This window comes from Calidris pugnax, unplaced genomic scaffold, assembly GCF_001431845.1.
Source record: "Calidris pugnax isolate Ruff unplaced genomic scaffold, ASM143184v1 scaffold276, whole genome shotgun sequence".
NCBI classification, from domain to species: Eukaryota; Metazoa; Chordata; class Aves; order Charadriiformes; family Scolopacidae; genus Calidris; species Calidris pugnax.
This window is the reverse complement of record NW_015091112.1, coordinates 646132-664288: the sequence shown is the minus strand read 5'-3', so window position 1 is coordinate 664288 and position 18157 is coordinate 646132. Positions and strand designations below refer to the sequence as shown.

The following is an 18157-nucleotide window of genomic DNA, read 5'->3' as shown; positions in this document are numbered from 1 at the left end:
TTCAAAGACATCAAAAAAAGACCAAAAGTGGGAGTGGATCCATAGCCCAGATCATCAAAGTCAAAGAGAGTCCAGTGTGAAAGCAAAAACTATCTTCTGCAAATCTAGAGTCTATGGTGATAAGAGACCCAAGGAATGAAAAATTAAATTATTCTTAATTTACAGGTATCCTAGAAAACTGGAACCAACTCTATAACACTTCATATGTCTACCGTGCTTGATAAATTCACTAGATAAATTGAATTAATTGAAGTACATTGTTGCCTAAGAATCTGAATCTAGGTCATTGATTACATATGTACACATGCAAAGAAAATTATAATGAATTATTCCATGGATAATACCCTCTGTACTCCTAACTGGTGTTTTGTACCACACAGCAACTGTGTATTGTGTTTCCAGGTCTCTATTCTTTTCCAGCTTCTATAATACCAAGAAACACAGGTCTGAATTTTCAAAATACAACAAATAATTGTGAGTACCATCTCTTTTTGCTGGGTAATCTCTGGATTTCTGGTCTCTTTTAATACAACCAGTTAAAATTGGGTTTCTCTTGCAATTCTAATCTAGGATTTACCATATGTAAACAAACCTGGTACTACATCGGTGCCTGCAAGTGCCTACTGCTTTCCAAGGAGATGCTGCACCAACATATATTATTTTCTACCTGTCTCATGACATGTGAAGTGATAGTCCGGAATATAAAGAGCTAGATCCCTGTTTCTAGCAATTTAAACTACAAATGCAAGAGCTGAACTTATCCATTTCTTCCCCAGTGCACTTCTGCTGTGCTTGTGGAGGTGATGATTTTCCTGTGGAGCTCCAAGAGCCATGAAACAAAACACCATCCAGGGCCTTCTGCCTGCACGTGACATTTAAGACCGTGTCTACTACTGCGGGAACGTGAGAATGAGAAAGTGTATGAAGATTTAAGGAAGCAGACGACTAATTGGCATTACTCACATGGATTACAGACAGGCAGGAAGCAGATTCTACACTTGTAAGCACCCTGATTAATACCTGTTTGGCATCCTGAATTTAAATTAGCAGGGCTACTGAAGAAGCAGGGTATTATGAAGTGGGAGTAAAGTTCACAAAATGCAGGTACGAGAGTTTGAGGAGTGATGGAGGCAACAAACATTTACGCCGGCACTAATCAGGTAAAAGGGTTTGCCTTCCCACGCTGTGGGAAAGATTACATCTCAGAACGAAGGAAAATGGGCAGCATGTTAAGTTTGGATAAAGAAGGAGCAATTAATATGTTCCCATGTGAAGCAGGAACATTGGGAACACGGAATATTTCCCAGAAACATTGGGAACATGGAATATTTCCCAGCGTTAAGAATATCTTTAAATGCGTAGGAACATTGGGAACACGGAATATTTCCCAGGAACATTGGGAACATGGTCCCCAATATTCTTCACCTTTCAGTAACACCTATAAAGTGCATTATCACCTTTATGTTGTTTCTTAGGCAGCTGTAACACTTCAGTTAGGTGAGAATCTTATTGAATACGGTGCCTACAGCTAAATAACCCGAGTTTTAATCTCAGCAGATCACACAAGCCAAGCTGAGCAGGACCTGAGCAGTACTTGACTACTGAAATCCTGCAAGAGGTGATAATGATGCCTCAGCAGATAGCATCATTTTTGAAGGTATGTGTGCATTGCACTCATTATGGCAGCCCTATAGACACTTCAAAGCCAGCTTTAAACAACCCCTTACATTGTCAGAAATGTAGCATGGACTGTTCACATTCAACCCAAGACAAAGCATCCACCCAAGAAGCTGGGCAAAGAGTTGGGAGCTCTGTGTTACCTGTGACTCTACTGCTATCACCACCTGAGGTGCCTGCTTTAAAACTAACTCAGGGTGTCTGAATTTCACAGCAGTCATTAGGTACACCTCGGGATGATAATATCTCATAATTTCATCTGATTTCAGCCATGTCAAAACCAGGGTGCCTAGTCTAGACTAGTCATCTGCCCTCCATTTATAATCAATGGAAAGGGACGATAGCTCTGCAGGGCAGCTCACTGCACTCCAAGATAGGCATTAAGATAGGGGGGATGAATCACTTTTTGTGTATCCTCATTCACTTCAGAGGAAACCTACCCAACATGTCTAATTTTTGGAGAGCTGAAAGCCACCCTCAGCCGACAGGGAGCCACTATGGTGCTGAGTAAGCTGGTCTACTGTAGATGAGATATGTAACAGCGGATCTGAGCAGACACACACATTTAGGAACCCAGTTCTTCTTCACAGTAAGGTTTCCGGTGTCTCAAACATACTGCAGCATGAGATCATTATTAAGTTTCTTCCCCTGAAGTTTCAATTAAGTATGATATTCTTCTTCATTTCCTCTTCTGCATTCCTTGTCTGGTTAAATCAGCATCTGTGTTTCACGTCTGGGATAACCATGTTTCAGTGGAGAATGAAGTTTATACAGACAATAAAAATAAATTTTATAAAAAAGAAATCATAAAGAAATTTGGGATTGCCAGCAAGGAAGAACTACAGAAGTACTCTACTTGGGCTACTCTGGTGCAGTGTTTGGTGCAGATATATCTGCCCCATTCCTTACTTCCCAACCCACTTTGGAAAGAGGAGGGAGAGGTGTAAGAGGTGCTACACTGAAGTGACGGGTAAAAAAATGCTGATATTAGCAGCAACAAGCTAAATGCATTTCCAAAGTGATGCACAACAGTTCTCTTGGGAGGAAAGTAAGGAACAAAGTGGTCTGGGAAAAGCTACTCTATTGCCCCTTTTTTATCCCATCTTCCTCCACTGTACCTACATGGTACTTTTCCTTTCCTCGTAGTCATGCTGTATGAAGACACAGAACGAACTCACTTCTACTGTTGACTTCATTTGTTTAGCTATAACCCCTTTTCCCACCTGCATTTTTAATGGAGACTGCAAGCTATTCAGGGCTAAACTCTCTTATCATACAACCATGCAGCACAACTATGGAGAGGGGCCACGATTCTATTTGTGACCTGGAGAGACACTTTGAATACAAACAGCAATAGCTGCAATATCAAAAAAAAAACATGATGGTCATCTTATGCCAACCTTACATTATGCCAAAGAAGGACAGGGAACTGCTGGAGAGGGTACAGCAGAGGCTACAAAGATGATGAGGGGCCTGGAGCATCTCTCTTAGGAGGAAAGGCTGAGGGACTTGGGTCTTTTCAGTCTGGAGAAGATTGAGGGGAGATCTATCAATGCCTATAAATACTTAAAGGGTGGGTGTCAAGAGCAAGGGGCCAGTCTTTTTTCAGTGGTGCCCAGTGACAGGACAAGAGGAAATGGGCACAAACTTGAACATAAGAAGTTCCATCTAAACATGAGGAGGGACTTCTTCCCTTTGAGGGTGGCAGAGCACTGGAACAGGCTGCCCAGAGAGGTGGTGGAGTCTCCTTCTCTGGAGACATTCAAAATCCACCTGGACATGTTCCTGTGCAACCTGCTCTGGGTGGACCTGCTCTGGCAGGGGGGTTGGACTAGATGATCTCCAGAGGTCCCTTCCAACCCCATGTGATTCTGTGATTCTGTACCAGGAATAGACTGTTTGGAAGCAGTGTTCCCTCTACAAAGGGATGGAAACAATCTGTTCTGTTGACAAATACAAACCAAGACTGCATTACTATTGGTGAAGACATCCTAGGGAATCTGTTTATGCTCAGGGTTGCCCATTTGTGTTGCATAATCTTCTCAAGGCCTTTTTCCTCTCACCATAACAGTGAATACGTGATCACTCTGTCACCTCCTTGGGCAGCAATGTCCTCCTGTAGAGCGAGCCAGTGATCACGTAGGTCATTGAGATTTCAGAACTGCAGCACATGAATTCAAGCTATGAGTGAAGTAAGTAGGTTTCGCTTTCACCTTACCCTACACACTCCACCAGCAGATAAAAGTTATGATCACCGGAAAAGAAATTATTTTTACTCTCATAGTCTATTCCTCAGACGATGAGTTTTTATGCAGCAGCCCCTCTCTGGCCGCAGTGGAAGAAAGAAGAACTGACTGGTCCTTGGGATGCAGCTACCACCCCTGAGAACCTCCTGGTCATCTTGTTCCACAGACATGACTCGTGGTGGGGGTAACTGTAAAAAGCCCTGCTCTGTGGATTACACACCCATCTCAAACGTCAGCCTAAACCACTAGCACATAGAACGTCTGTCACCTTTACGAGGAACACTTGAATCATCCCACAGGGTTCTTACAGCCTCTGGGAACGCTCAGCAGCTCCAGTCCCCAACAAGGAGGGTTTTGTGAAATTACAAATTTGCAAAAAAAAAAACCAAAAAAAGCAGCAGCAAATAAGAGTGAGGGAAACTACGATGTCTTGCGTTTTACACTGCATTAAGGACCTGGTGTCCCACTCCTTACTGGTGGGACCAAGTCCAACCCTGTGTATGGACTGTGGTCATGCTCAAATACGCTACCCATAGTCACGGAATCATAGAATCATAGAGGTTAGAAGAGACCCTTGGGATCATCGAGTCCAACCATCTACCCTACTCTACAAAGTCCTCCCCTACACCATATCCCTCAGTACCACATCTAAATGTCCCTTAAACACAGCCAGGGATGGATGGTGACTCGACCACCTCCCTGGGCAGCCTGTTCCAATGCCCGACCACTCTTTCAGTGAAAAATTCCTTCCTAATGTTTAATCTAAACCTACCCTGTTGGAGCTTGAAGCCGTTCCCTCTCGTTCTATTGTTAATTACCTGTGAGAAGAGACCAGCCCCAACCTCTCTACAGTGTCCTTTCAAGTAGTTGTAGAGAGTGATGAGGTCTCCCCTCAGCCTCCTCTTCCTCATACTAAACAGCCCCAGCTCCTTCAGCCGCTCTTCATATGATTTGTCTTCTAGGCCCTTCACTAGTTTCGTTGTCCTCCTCTGCACTCGCTCCAGCACCTCGATATTAGGAAGAGAACCTAAACCCCACAGCATCGCCAGGCCGAACACTTCTTTGGCTGTACAATCCCATTTTGCCTCATTTCTTACAAAGGGGCATTATAAACGCAAACTTGAAGCTTTACAAAGTCATTCAGAGCAACTTGCAAACCGCCAGACCGCCCACTCTGCCTTCCTCTGCTCCCACTTACGCCGGGAGAAAAGCCGGAATAACCCAGCCGGTCTCAGCAGAGATTTGTCACTCTGAAATTCAGACACCAGCCCGAGTCGCAGATTTTCTGACTTCGCTTTGGATGAAAACCCAGGAGACTCACTCATCGTATCTCGGGGTATTTAGCAATGACTTTAATTAAAAAAAAAAAAACAAACCCTCGCCGTGCCAAAACACGCGCAGATGCAAACTCCCCCGTTCAGCGCCTGCGACGCGTCGCTTGAAAAACCTGCCATCCCCCACTTCCAGTCTGAGGTAGATGCACCAAAGTAGAGTAGGACCTGCCTGTAAAATTTCCTCTTCTTCTGCAAACTCTGTCTCTGTCTTTCTCTCTCTGCGCTGCCCCAATTTACCGCAGCGCAAAAAAAAAAAAAAAACCCACAGCCAAATCAATATATTCTTGGGAAGGAAGGGGGGGGGCTGGTAGGGTGGTTTTTGAAGGGGAGCCAGAGAATACTCTAAACGGGGGACACACAGCGTGTTTTAACTGCTGTGATAATTCTGCATGAAGAGATGTTAAGGATCTAGCTCCTTGCTGTAGCATGCCATGTGTCCCTGAATAAAATTACTGCCATGCAGGCTGTTAGCAGAGGAATGCGTAAACAGACAATGTATCCTTGCATCAGTTCCACAAAATGTTGCACAACACAAATGCCTCTCGATGTGTCATTTCCTGCTTGGCCACCAGCCCAGCTCCTGACAGGCAGTCAACAAAAAAAAAAAAAAGAAAAAAAGAAAAATATATTTAAAAAAAAAAAATACTGAAAGATTTAAAGCTGTTCTACTCCAAAGCACATTCCATCAGCCCCAGACTTATCCCTCCGCCTTTGAAAGGAAAGAGGGAGAACTTCCTAAAAACTGTTATGGTTTTAAGTCGAGGAATCTCAAAAATCTCAATCACTTATCTGCGCTTTACGCGGCAGGTCGGCCAAACGGTTAATACAAAGGCAGAGCAGAACCTCTCTCTCTCTCTCTCTCTCTCTCTCTCTCTCGCCGGGTTCTGCAGCGTGCACAGACAAAAAGGCGATGTTTGCTCATACCTTTCATCACGTGTGCACCTTGCGAGCTGCGGCGGCCGGGAAATATTCGGGAGCTGAATGAAATAAGAGTTTTCTCCTCCTCAAACGCTCCAGTTCAAAGCCCACAACTACTTTTCCATTCACGCCGATAAAGAAAATTGCGGCCGGTGACTTTGGAGACTACCTTTCATTAGGGATGAACTAAAATCTATGGAAGCCAGGCAAAATATAAAATTGCATAGATTTCTTTTCCCTCCTTCCTCATGATTTCCCTCCTGATCGGGTTTCTGACAACAGCAGCCAGAAAGGAGGGCATGTCTCCTATTCGAAAAGTGCCACTAGGGAAGGGCAAATCATTACTTCTGTATTTTTAATGAGGTAAGGCAAAAGCATCAAAGTGGGGCTTAAGTAAAGGTTTGGGGGGTTTTCTTGTTCTGTTTTTTTCTTCCTTTAATTCCTTCACAGTGATCTCTTGCTATCTGTCGGTCGGTTATGACCTCATGACAACCTATTTCTCCAGAAAACTTCTTTCAGCCCTCCCAGCTGGACGGCAGCTCTGCTGGCTAAGATGTGCATATGGCAGAGGTTTCATCCTGGATATGAGGAGAGAAAAATATCTGCAGGATTTCCCAACGATTCCCAAAGATCTTATACAACCCTGTCTCTAGACTCCATCACTCCGAGTGCAATGTGCTGCCTCAATCCAGCACAGAGACTCTGCAACACAGTAGACGTCCCTGGGTGGTAATCTAGATACACTGAAACAGATGATTAAAAATAAATAAATCTTTTCCAAGGAAAAATCTTCACAGGACCTTTTCTCGTATAGAAACGGGCAGGTTTTCCTAACAGGGCAACCTGACATCACTCTCTCTTATGAAAATATTTTAAAATAATAACAGAGAGGCAAGGCAGCAAGCTTCTACAAGCAGATGTTTAATACAACTAAATGGCACTTACATTTAAGAACCTGACCTTCTGAGGTGCTGAGCATCCAAAACACCAACTGGAGTCACTTGCGTGCCACGACTGCTCAGTGCTCCTAAAGTCAGGCTCTAAATGATTGTGATATCTGTCACGGTGCTGCTGCTGCTCCTGCCGCTGCCGAGAGCACGCGGCGCTCGCTCGCTCCAGTCAAACTTGCCAACAGAAGGTCAGAGGGCCTTGCCTATAAACAAGCCTTACAAATTCATGATCTGAAGCATGATGTCATGTCTTAGAATGATAAGCTGGCAACAAAGTAAATGACATTTTGTAAAGATGTGCATAATTTTATGTTTACGCTACTTAGAGTGAAGGTTCTAATAAGTCATCGGTTGTGCTCCTTTAAAGGGAAGTTTTATAACTGAGATGAATCACGACTGCGAAAGATCAAAGTTAAAAAACATCAATGATGCCATGGGGTACTTTTTAATCTTGTAATGAATGATGATCATGTGCTCTTATGAAGTTGGTCCAACTGCCAACGCCAGATGTGTATATTAAGAAAAAAGTTGTTTGTGATGTGACAGCTCTGGTTGAGCTGCCAGAGAGAGGAAAACTGGGATAACGCGCTTGAGATGTCGAAGTGAAATACAGATCCTGGCAGAGAGGGGCACTATTTACCGATACATAATTTGTTAAGAAAAACACATTTGCTATCAGAGCCGCTCGTTAACTTGAATTCCTTATTGCCCCCAACCACCTAATTTTCCTGACGCAACGTAAATGCCAGACACACTTCTTGAGCGATTGCTACCAAGCAGCAATAAATCTACACGAGTGCAGGGGCTCTCAGAAGGAAGCAGAACTTCACTGAAACTCCCACGGCTCACTGGAGCTACTCTTTCCCTGACAATTGAAATTGGGTAACTGGAGGTGTCATAGCCTGGAAAGCATCAGGCTGCAATAACAGATCTTGCAGAACCAAACTGACCCCAGAGTGGAGCTTCAGTAAGTAGTTAGGCAAAATATTAACATTAAAATGGATAATCAAGCTGAAATACAGCATTCTTTAAAAAAAAACAAAAACAAACAATAGGAAGAATGATACAATAACTTCATCTAGGCTATAAGAACTAAGTTACTGGGCATTCCTAGGTTCAGCTATTAGTAAGAACAGCAGGCAGGTATAAGGTCCAGAGGCCTTTCAGGTCCAAACTAAAAAACTCCAGCAGAAATTGGAAATCTTACTAAGTTACATGAACACAGCCACGCTTTTAGCCCACCAGTCACCAAAATGGTTAGTCCCAATGCAAGCAGGTTCCCTTTCTGTGCTACACAGAGCGGTCCATGCTATTCTCCACATCATTTTCAAACCACTCTGCTCTCTCCCAGCAGTTGTGTCCTCTGCTGGGAGATTTCCTCTTTTGCAGACACCTCAATACACACGTGGAAGCAACCTCCAAACGGGAACGACTAAATTATATCTAACTTATTCCCTAGTTTTTACTTCATGAGTGCAGTTTGCCCTGTGTCTCCAAGAAAATGATGTGGAGCACCAGCTATAGGTGAAAATTAAAAATGGGAATTCATTCAGCTCGGGAAAGAAGACAGAACAAAAATCCCCTGGCTGTGACAGACGAACACCTCAGCTGTGAGCAGGCAGCGACACAAGTAGCTACGTAATGAAATTTATCCATAGCTATTTGCTTTTTCTTTGCTTTTATTCAAGGTGTAACTCTACAGCCTGGACAGTTCTTACAGAAAGAAATTCAGTTCCTGTCTCTCAGCCCGAGAGGAGGTGATACCTCAGCGTGTATTAGCACGAGAAACACTTCACTGCATGAATTCTGTCTACGTCTTTCTACTTCTTCTGCCTTTCTGGTATTTTAAACAAAACTCCGTGAAAGCTCCTTAAAGGTCTCATTTGCATGTGCAGATCAAAGGCAAAATAATTATTTGAGATGCTGCCGTTAGAGGGATTTTTTTAATGTGGTTATTCATCAAATAATTCTTAATCTCTAAATGCAATTTAAATACAGCTGTACCTGGTTAATCCAATCAATTTAGAAAGAGTCGTTTTAGTTAGATTAAGACAAAACTCCAGAACTGGCTCATCAGTGATACCCATATGATGGGAGACGGGTTACCAGCTAAATGTGCTAGACAGAGAGACAGCTGTATAAATCATAATGGATTAACCAGACTCGACTGTATCTAAAAATAAGCGCTACTCATAAAACTGCTACAACATGGCAAAACCCAAATTTTCATAAAAATATGTCCAGTGATCACTGCAAATAGATTCTTAGTAAGTGAGAAAGGTGCACTGCTGGGAGATAAATGTGCTGAGTGGAAATCTGCTGGACTATGTTTAAATAAAACATACTTTCTGTGCACAAATAAGAAACAAAGACCATGCTGTTATTTTATCTTTCTTTGGCCCCCAGGGGTCTATGATGAGTCCATAGCTGAAAACCAATTTCAGGTATGATGAGATTAACCAGGTGCATTAATTATCTGATGGCAAAAGAATTTAAGGGCAAACAAGGAGGCACTATATTATATATTTTCTCTCTGCTCTAGGCCTGATCCTGACAGATCAGGCTCCTGTTTTGGTCTAAACATCTTCCGTTGGAAGCTTACGGGAGCTTAGGGAATTCAGCATGTTGCAGGACTGTATCTATTATAGCTAAATCAGATTATATATAAATATAGTGGATTTAGTTCTCATTTACACTGGCAGATAATGTATCAAGACCTTGATGTGAATGAGAATCAGGTTCGTGATTGCTCAAATTCAGCCAAGCACTTAAGTGTGTGTTTAATGCAAGTATGTGTGTGGTCCAATCGCCTCCAAATTAAGCATGCGCTTACATATTTCGCTGAGCAAGAACCAATGTTTGACAAAGAGATATATTTCATTTATAGGTCTCCGTTAAACAAAATTAAGCAGACGTAAGTGCAAAAATAAGAATATAATACTCACTTCTTGGCTCCCTTGGCCCATCCACCGTAACCTTTATAGCTCTGTGGTATGTAGCGACTTGGGGGGGATTTGTCAGGACAGTTATTGTCAAAGTAAAGCTCTTCCCTACAAAGGGAAAAAAACAACAAGGAATGAGTGATTACAACATGAAAACAGTCACATGCATGTTCAGTAAGGAATCAGAGACGTTTAAAATTATTCCCTGTCGTTACCACAATCGTGAAAATTAAAAACATAACTGACCATAGGAGTTTTCCTCCCCTTCAGTTTTACTCTATGTCAAGAATATGTCCATGTGTTGACAATCTAAATGTTTCTTATTTAATAATGGGTCATCATACAATGACAGAACAAAAGTGATTCACTGCTGAGGACAAGCCAAATTCTTTGCTGTATTGAAAGTGGTGTAAATCCAAAGCAAGTCAGATAATTTAAAAATTTACTCCAGTTTTGCAGCTGTGTGACAGAGAGCAGAATGTGGCCACATGTTATTTACTTCACACAGTTTTATCATTTCATTTGTTTGACTCGACTACAATAAGATGAGGAAAGAATATATTTTCCTCCTGGGAGTCATTTTAACAGGGAATCGGCGTCTCCTGTCCTTCATATACCAGGGGTAACGTGATGACATCATTATTACAGGAACAGACTATTTTTCCCTACATACATTCCATCCATGAAATACTAAGAAAGCCCCCAACTTTCCGGTGAGGGTGAGAAACTGCCGTGTGCACCAACGTCGCTAGCGTAAGCCTGCTTTTTTTTTCTTTTGATTTTTCATAGTTGGAATTCACACAGAGGTTGCACAAGACCGTCGGCAGCCTTTAGCTGAATGAAAACGTTAAAAAAGAAATAAATAAAGGGGAGCTGCCCCGCGTCTGAGCGCACGTTCTCACCAGGGGCTGGCCCCCGTTTGGGGGAGACTCACTGACAGTTGTAATCTGTTAGATATGCAACGGTTAGTCACGTCAGATAGTCAAAACTGAAAACTGTTTCAAGACAGGAAAAGGTGGGCGTACAACAGTGACTCAATAAAACAGTCAGCAATCTTCGGCCTTCATGCTCATTTAAGCTGCTACTTTACCAGACACTTAAAACTCTCTTTTCCTCTCCCCCCCCCTCCGCCTCCTCCTCCCTGTGTGTATACGTGCATTTTTTGTTGCTAGGGCTTTTCCTCTCGCTGAACTCTGAAGGCATTCAATCAAGACACAAATCTTAAACGATAGGTTACAGCGCAAGCTTAATGCAGTTTTTTTCAAGCCTAATATAGAACAGCTTATATATAAGGCATAATATAGAACAGAGCTTTGGTTGTCAAATCTAGTAATTGGTCTTTCTTTCTGGTCCAAGCCGTATATCCCCCAAACCTGCCTGAGACACGCATCATTTATTATCAGGAGTGCAACTTCAAACTGTCTTGGCTGTATTTTTCACAAACTAGAAAGTGACACGGATATTTTTTAAAGGAAATATAACTGTCATTTAGAGTAAAATGATTTTCCAGGTGTAGCTTTGGTCCAGCTGTGCCCACCTCTCTGACAGATGCAGGTTAAAGGGGAGGTCAGGAGCCCCATCAAAGGGGCAAACATCTCAGGAGGCTAAATTCTGCCTCAGTGGAGATGCATGGCTGAAGGTGGCTTTTTTTCGCCAGTTTCATTGGGAAAGGGATTATTCTTCAAATATTTTCATAGAATCATATAACAGTTTGGGTTAGGATACCTCAGCGTGTATTAGCACGAGAAACACTTCACTGCATGAATTCTGTCTACGTCTTTCTACTTCTTCTGCCTTTCTGGTATTTTAAACAAAACTCCGTGAAAGCTCCTTAAAGGTCTCATTTGCATGTGCAGATCAAAGGCAAAATAATTATTTGAGATGCTGCCGTTAGAGGGATTTTTTTAATGTGGTTATTCATCAAATAATTCTTAATCTCTAAATGCAATTTAAATACAGCTGTACCTGGTTAATCCAATCAATTTAGAAAGAGTCGTTTTAGTTAGATTAAGACAAAACTCCAGAACTGGCTCATCAGTGATACCCATATGATGGGAGACGGGTTACCAGCTAAATGTGCTAGACAGAGAGACAGCTGTATAAATCATAATGGATTAACCAGACTCGACTGTATCTAAAAATAAGCGCTACTCATAAAACTGCTACAACATGGCAAAACCCAAATTTTCATAAAAATATGTCCAGTGATCACTGCAAATAGATTCTTAGTAAGTGAGAAAGGTGCACTGCTGGGAGATAAATGTGCTGAGTGGAAATCTGCTGGACTATGTTTAAATAAAACATACTTTCTGTGCACAAATAAGAAACAAAGACCATGCTGTTATTTTATCTTTCTTTGGCCCCCAGGGGTCTATGATGAGTCCATAGCTGAAAACCAATTTCAGGTATGATGAGATTAACCAGGTGCATTAATTATCTGATGGCAAAAGAATTTAAGGGCAAACAAGGAGGCACTATATTATATATTTTCTCTCTGCTCTAGGCCTGATCCTGACAGATCAGGCTCCTGTTTTGGTCTAAACATCTTCCGTTGGAAGCTTACGGGAGCTTAGGGAATTCAGCATGTTGCAGGACTGTATCTATTATAGCTAAATCAGATTATATATAAATATAGTGGATTTAGTTCTCATTTACACTGGCAGATAATGTATCAAGACCTTGATGTGAATGAGAATCAGGTTCGTGATTGCTCAAATTCAGCCAAGCACTTAAGTGTGTGTTTAATGCAAGTATGTGTGTGGTCCAATCGCCTCCAAATTAAGCATGCGCTTACATATTTCGCTGAGCAAGAACCAATGTTTGACAAAGAGATATATTTCATTTATAGGTCTCCGTTAAACAAAATTAAGCAGACGTAAGTGCAAAAATAAGAATATAATACTCACTTCTTGGCTCCCTTGGCCCATCCACCGTAACCTTTATAGCTCTGTGGTATGTAGCGACTTGGGGGGGATTTGTCAGGACAGTTATTGTCAAAGTAAAGCTCTTCCCTACAAAGGGAAAAAAACAACAAGGAATGAGTGATTACAACATGAAAACAGTCACATGCATGTTCAGTAAGGAATCAGAGACGTTTAAAATTATTCCCTGTCGTTACCACAATCGTGAAAATTAAAAACATAACTGACCATAGGAGTTTTCCTCCCCTTCAGTTTTACTCTATGTCAAGAATATGTCCATGTGTTGACAATCTAAATGTTTCTTATTTAATAATGGGTCATCATACAATGACAGAACAAAAGTGATTCACTGCTGAGGACAAGCCAAATTCTTTGCTGTATTGAAAGTGGTGTAAATCCAAAGCAAGTCAGATAATTTAAAAATTTACTCCAGTTTTGCAGCTGTGTGACAGAGAGCAGAATGTGGCCACATGTTATTTACTTCACACAGTTTTATCATTTCATTTGTTTGACTCGACTACAATAAGATGAGGAAAGAATATATTTTCCTCCTGGGAGTCATTTTAACAGGGAATCGGCGTCTCCTGTCCTTCATATACCAGGGGTAACGTGATGACATCATTATTACAGGAACAGACTATTTTTCCCTACATACATTCCATCCATGAAATACTAAGAAAGCCCCCAACTTTCCGGTGAGGGTGAGAAACTGCCGTGTGCACCAACGTCGCTAGCGTAAGCCTGCTTTTTTTTTCTTTTGATTTTTCATAGTTGGAATTCACACAGAGGTTGCACAAGACCGTCGGCAGCCTTTAGCTGAATGAAAACGTTAAAAAAGAAATAAATAAAGGGGAGCTGCCCCGCGTCTGAGCGCACGTTCTCACCAGGGGCTGGCCCCCGTTTGGGGGAGACTCACTGACAGTTGTAATCTGTTAGATATGCAACGGTTAGTCACGTCAGATAGTCAAAACTGAAAACTGTTTCAAGACAGGAAAAGGTGGGCGTACAACAGTGACTCAATAAAACAGTCAGCAATCTTCGGCCTTCATGCTCATTTAAGCTGCTACTTTACCAGACACTTAAAACTCTCTTTTCCTCTCCCCCCCCCTCCGCCTCCTCCTCCCTGTGTGTATACGTGCATTTTTTGTTGCTAGGGCTTTTCCTCTCGCTGAACTCTGAAGGCATTCAATCAAGACACAAATCTTAAACGATAGGTTACAGCGCAAGCTTAATGCAGTTTTTTTCAAGCCTAATATAGAACAGCTTATATATAAGGCATAATATAGAACAGAGCTTTGGTTGTCAAATCTAGTAATTGGTCTTTCTTTCTGGTCCAAGCCGTATATCCCCCAAACCTGCCTGAGACACGCATCATTTATTATCAGGAGTGCAACTTCAAACTGTCTTGGCTGTATTTTTCACAAACTAGAAAGTGACACGGATATTTTTTAAAGGAAATATAACTGTCATTTAGAGTAAAATGATTTTCCAGGTGTAGCTTTGGTCCAGCTGTGCCCACCTCTCTGACAGATGCAGGTTAAAGGGGAGGTCAGGAGCCCCATCAAAGGGGCAAACATCTCAGGAGGCTAAATTCTGCCTCAGTGGAGATGCATGGCTGAAGGTGGCTTTTTTTCGCCAGTTTCATTGGGAAAGGGATTATTCTTCAAATATTTTCATAGAATCATATAACAGTTTGGGTTAGAGGGACCTTTAAAGGTCATCTACTCCAATCCCCATGCCATGAGCAGGGACATCTTCAACTAGATCAGGTTGTTCAGAGCCCCATCAACCTGACCTTGAATGTTTCCAGGGATGGGGCATTGACAGCCTCTCTGGACAACCTGGGCCAGTGTCTCACCACCCCCAGTGTAAAAAATTTCTTCCTTATACCTAATATCAATCTTCCCTCTTTTAGTTTAAAGCCATTACCCCTTGTCCTATCGCTACAGGCCCTGCTCAAAAGCTTGTCCCCATCTTTTCTGTAGGCCCTTTTTAAGTACTGAAAGGCCACAATAAGGTCTCCTCAAAGCCTTCTCCTGACTCAACAACCCCAATTCTCTCAGCCTGTCTCCACAGCAGAGGTGCCCCATCCCTCTGATCATCTTTGTGGCCCTTCTCTGGACATACTCCAACAGGTCCATGTCTTTCCTGGGCTGAAGGCTCCAGAACTGGACGCAGTACTCCAGGTGGGGTCTCACCAGAGCGGAGTAGACATCACTTTTGAGAGTGATCATCACAGAAGGAGAGTTAGGTGTATGTAGAACATCCAGTCTCTCACCAGTCCGACCCATCCACCATCCCCAGAGGTAAACTGTGTCCTGCCAGCGTACAGCATCTGTGTAGGGAGCCTTCAGACAGAGAGCAAGAGCCCCCCTGAAGCACACAGTGCCTCCATGCCTGCTTGTTTAGGGCTGAAAAAGTCATATACTGATATATATAAGTTCTCCAGGGACAGGTTTAAGGCCTCCTTCAGTGTCCTACCATGTCCAAAAGTTCTGACTATGAAACTGTATGATGTCACCGTTCAGATCACAGATACCCAGACAAAATCAGTAGAATATTACTGGTAACAAAGATGCTAAAAGGAATTTCCATAGACTTTGAATGAAGAATTTGGCCTTCCAATTTATATGCCAAATCAGCATGAAAGTCTATCATGACTAAAAATTAACCCGAGAAAATATACTGTTTGCAAGATTCTCTGCACCAAATTTACCTCAACAGGAGACAGTGGCCAGAAAAAATGCATTCCTTCATATTTAAGAGCTGCATTTCGACCTCGCCTGTGAGCACTTCTAAATTATCACCTCTCAACCAGCCTAAGCTGAACAGGTAAGCACCTAACCTGAAAGGGAAACTAACTGGTGTCCTACCAAACTGAAGCATTAATGAAATAACACTTCTGAAAGCCCCTCATGCTCAGTAAAAAAATACATCACTTCATCCCGGGGAGCTGCACAGCCCTGCCAGCACACTCAGGTTCCAGAGCTTTCAAGAGATGATTTACATATTACAGGACTAAGAACAAAATAAATTTTTAAGGTCCCTTGTTTCACTGATGCTTATGCCTTCCACAGATATTTCACAGATATCCCTCCTCAGCTCCAAAATCCTTTAATGCACTTTTTATCACCTTTCTTTATTGCCCTTAGTCATTCCAACTATCCACTTTTTAGGGGCTGAAGACTAATTGTAGCTCCCTTTTATTAAATTCCCCAGCCAAGCAGTCATCTGGCACTATTGCTTCAGTGTGTCTAAACTGTGCATTCTTTGTTATTCACACGTGTGAGCCGAGCTGACACAGGAGGACGAGATGGACATATGCTGAAGCACGAGGCAAAAACCCCAGAAATCAGCTTGAAAGGAAACTCGGCAGCTTGTGCACGTTGCATATTTTTTCAGTTAGATGCTAATGTGATTAAAGTATCAGGACACAACAAAATTAAGGTTATGATCTTTTGCCTATTGAAGACAGGAATTCTTTCTTCTCTGCGCCGGGGATCAGGCTTGTAAAAGTGAGCTACTGCCTCAAAACCACATACAAACAACTTCTGCATTCACATAAAGCGCCCCAGTTACTTATTCTTATGAGCCCCGAAAAGGTGCTTAAGAGAAATTACACAAACAAAAACGTGAAGCTTCTGTCAGGCAAGCAACATTAATATGTATAGAAATCAAGTTTCTCCATTGAGCCCTGGGAAGCAAGAAAAAACGTGGGAGAGGAGGTGAAGTGCTAAGTTGATGATTCAGACTCCACAATCAAATTTCGAGATACAGAGATCAAAGCGCGAGCTGTTTAGAAAGATGTAAATCTAAAGTCAGGAACAGGTGTGGATTAGTTTCTCGCCACCGAAAAATGATTTCTTTATTACTTTATTTTTCCTGTTCTGCTTCAAGACCTGTATTTACCGATATTTGTCTACGTAAAGAGCTTTCTCACTTCTGTTTGCAACTACTGCTTTCTTTCCCTGCTATTTTAAGCAGAGTTCTAAAAATCTATCATTAATGATAACTCCTTCTCCTTCTTTCCTCTCTCTCTCTCTCTCCCCCTCTCTGTTCTAAGTCTGGAAGACAAGTCTGGACCAATTTCTCCATCCTGCCTCTGGCAGCAGAATGCAGCATTTCAGATCCTCCACCGAGTCCCGGCTGCTTCAAAGGAAAAGCCCTACTTTCTTCCGTTAAGATCATAAGAAATATAGGGGGAGGGGGTCAGCTCTGTTTGGACATAATTACACTTCATCAAAAGAAGCTTTCTTCATCTTCCATGCGTGAAAAGTCTGCAAGCAGTTAAGTCTGTCTTTTTTCTTCCTTTTTTTTTTTTTTTTTTAAATATAAAAATTGCTATTTGGGAAAGTAGCCAAAACTCAGAAAGCCAATATAGTAAAACAGTGCACACCCTTTGTTTTTCTTTGAAGTCTCTTAAATAAATATGTTGAGGGTTTGAAAAGTACACTATCGCTTTTCCATAGATTCTACCCAGATTGATCAGAGAAAGAGTCTATTCCAAGTCTGCTAGACAGAAATATAAATGAAACTACTGGAACCAAATTTAGGAGGTTTGTGTTTGTAAGTGTCTGTAGCTGTATCTACTGAGGCTTTAGGCCCTCTGTTTCATTTCCTATGCTTTAATAAAAAGTATATATCGTAGGTTTCAAATGAAATTCACAGATCAGAGGTAGTACATCACGTTTCAGTTCTTTTTCAGCACTACTGAAAAGACTGATACGCTACTGAACTTTTACTGTAAGGCAGCAGTAGTGATGGAGCCAGAGAACTTTCAAACCTAATCCATCAGCAGAATAACAAAGCAGACTGGTTCTTTCAAAGAAAGCAAGACAAATGGAAGAGCCAGGTAACACCTTACCCCAAAGGGCAATGAACTCCTTATTTATATTGCATTACTGTTGCAATAGTTATTCTGTCTTTCAAGTTATTCCTTGTTACTGATACTTTTTAAGTTGTAGAATGATAAAGAGAATTGTTGGCCAGGTCACTAAAATAAAAAAACAGCCACTGTAAGCCACACTGATGGACTCACTTTCACAAAGCACCAGTAAAAGATTTAGCCCATCTAGGCCTCTGGCATATCTTTAATTGGGGGGAGGGGGGAGGATTTATACTCTTTCCTTCCTTAATTTGAATTACAACTGCTTTCTACAGAATATTACT

The 18157-nt window shown here is 41.9% G+C and overlaps 1 protein-coding gene across 1 annotated transcript in view; it reads right to left on the bottom strand.

Annotated features, from left to right (window-relative positions):
* The window catches only part of RUNX2 (runt-related transcription factor 2), a gene marked incomplete at its 5' end in the record, with an annotated part of 80754 nt that extends 70569 nt beyond the window's left edge, over positions 1-10185 (bottom strand). Inside the window, one exon of the mRNA XM_014958230.1 lies at positions 10071-10185. Coding sequence (XP_014813716.1) covers positions 10071-10185 — 115 coding nt within the window. The remainder of the gene's footprint in view (positions 1-10070) is intronic.
* Positions 10186-18157: the final 7972 nt, after the last annotated feature.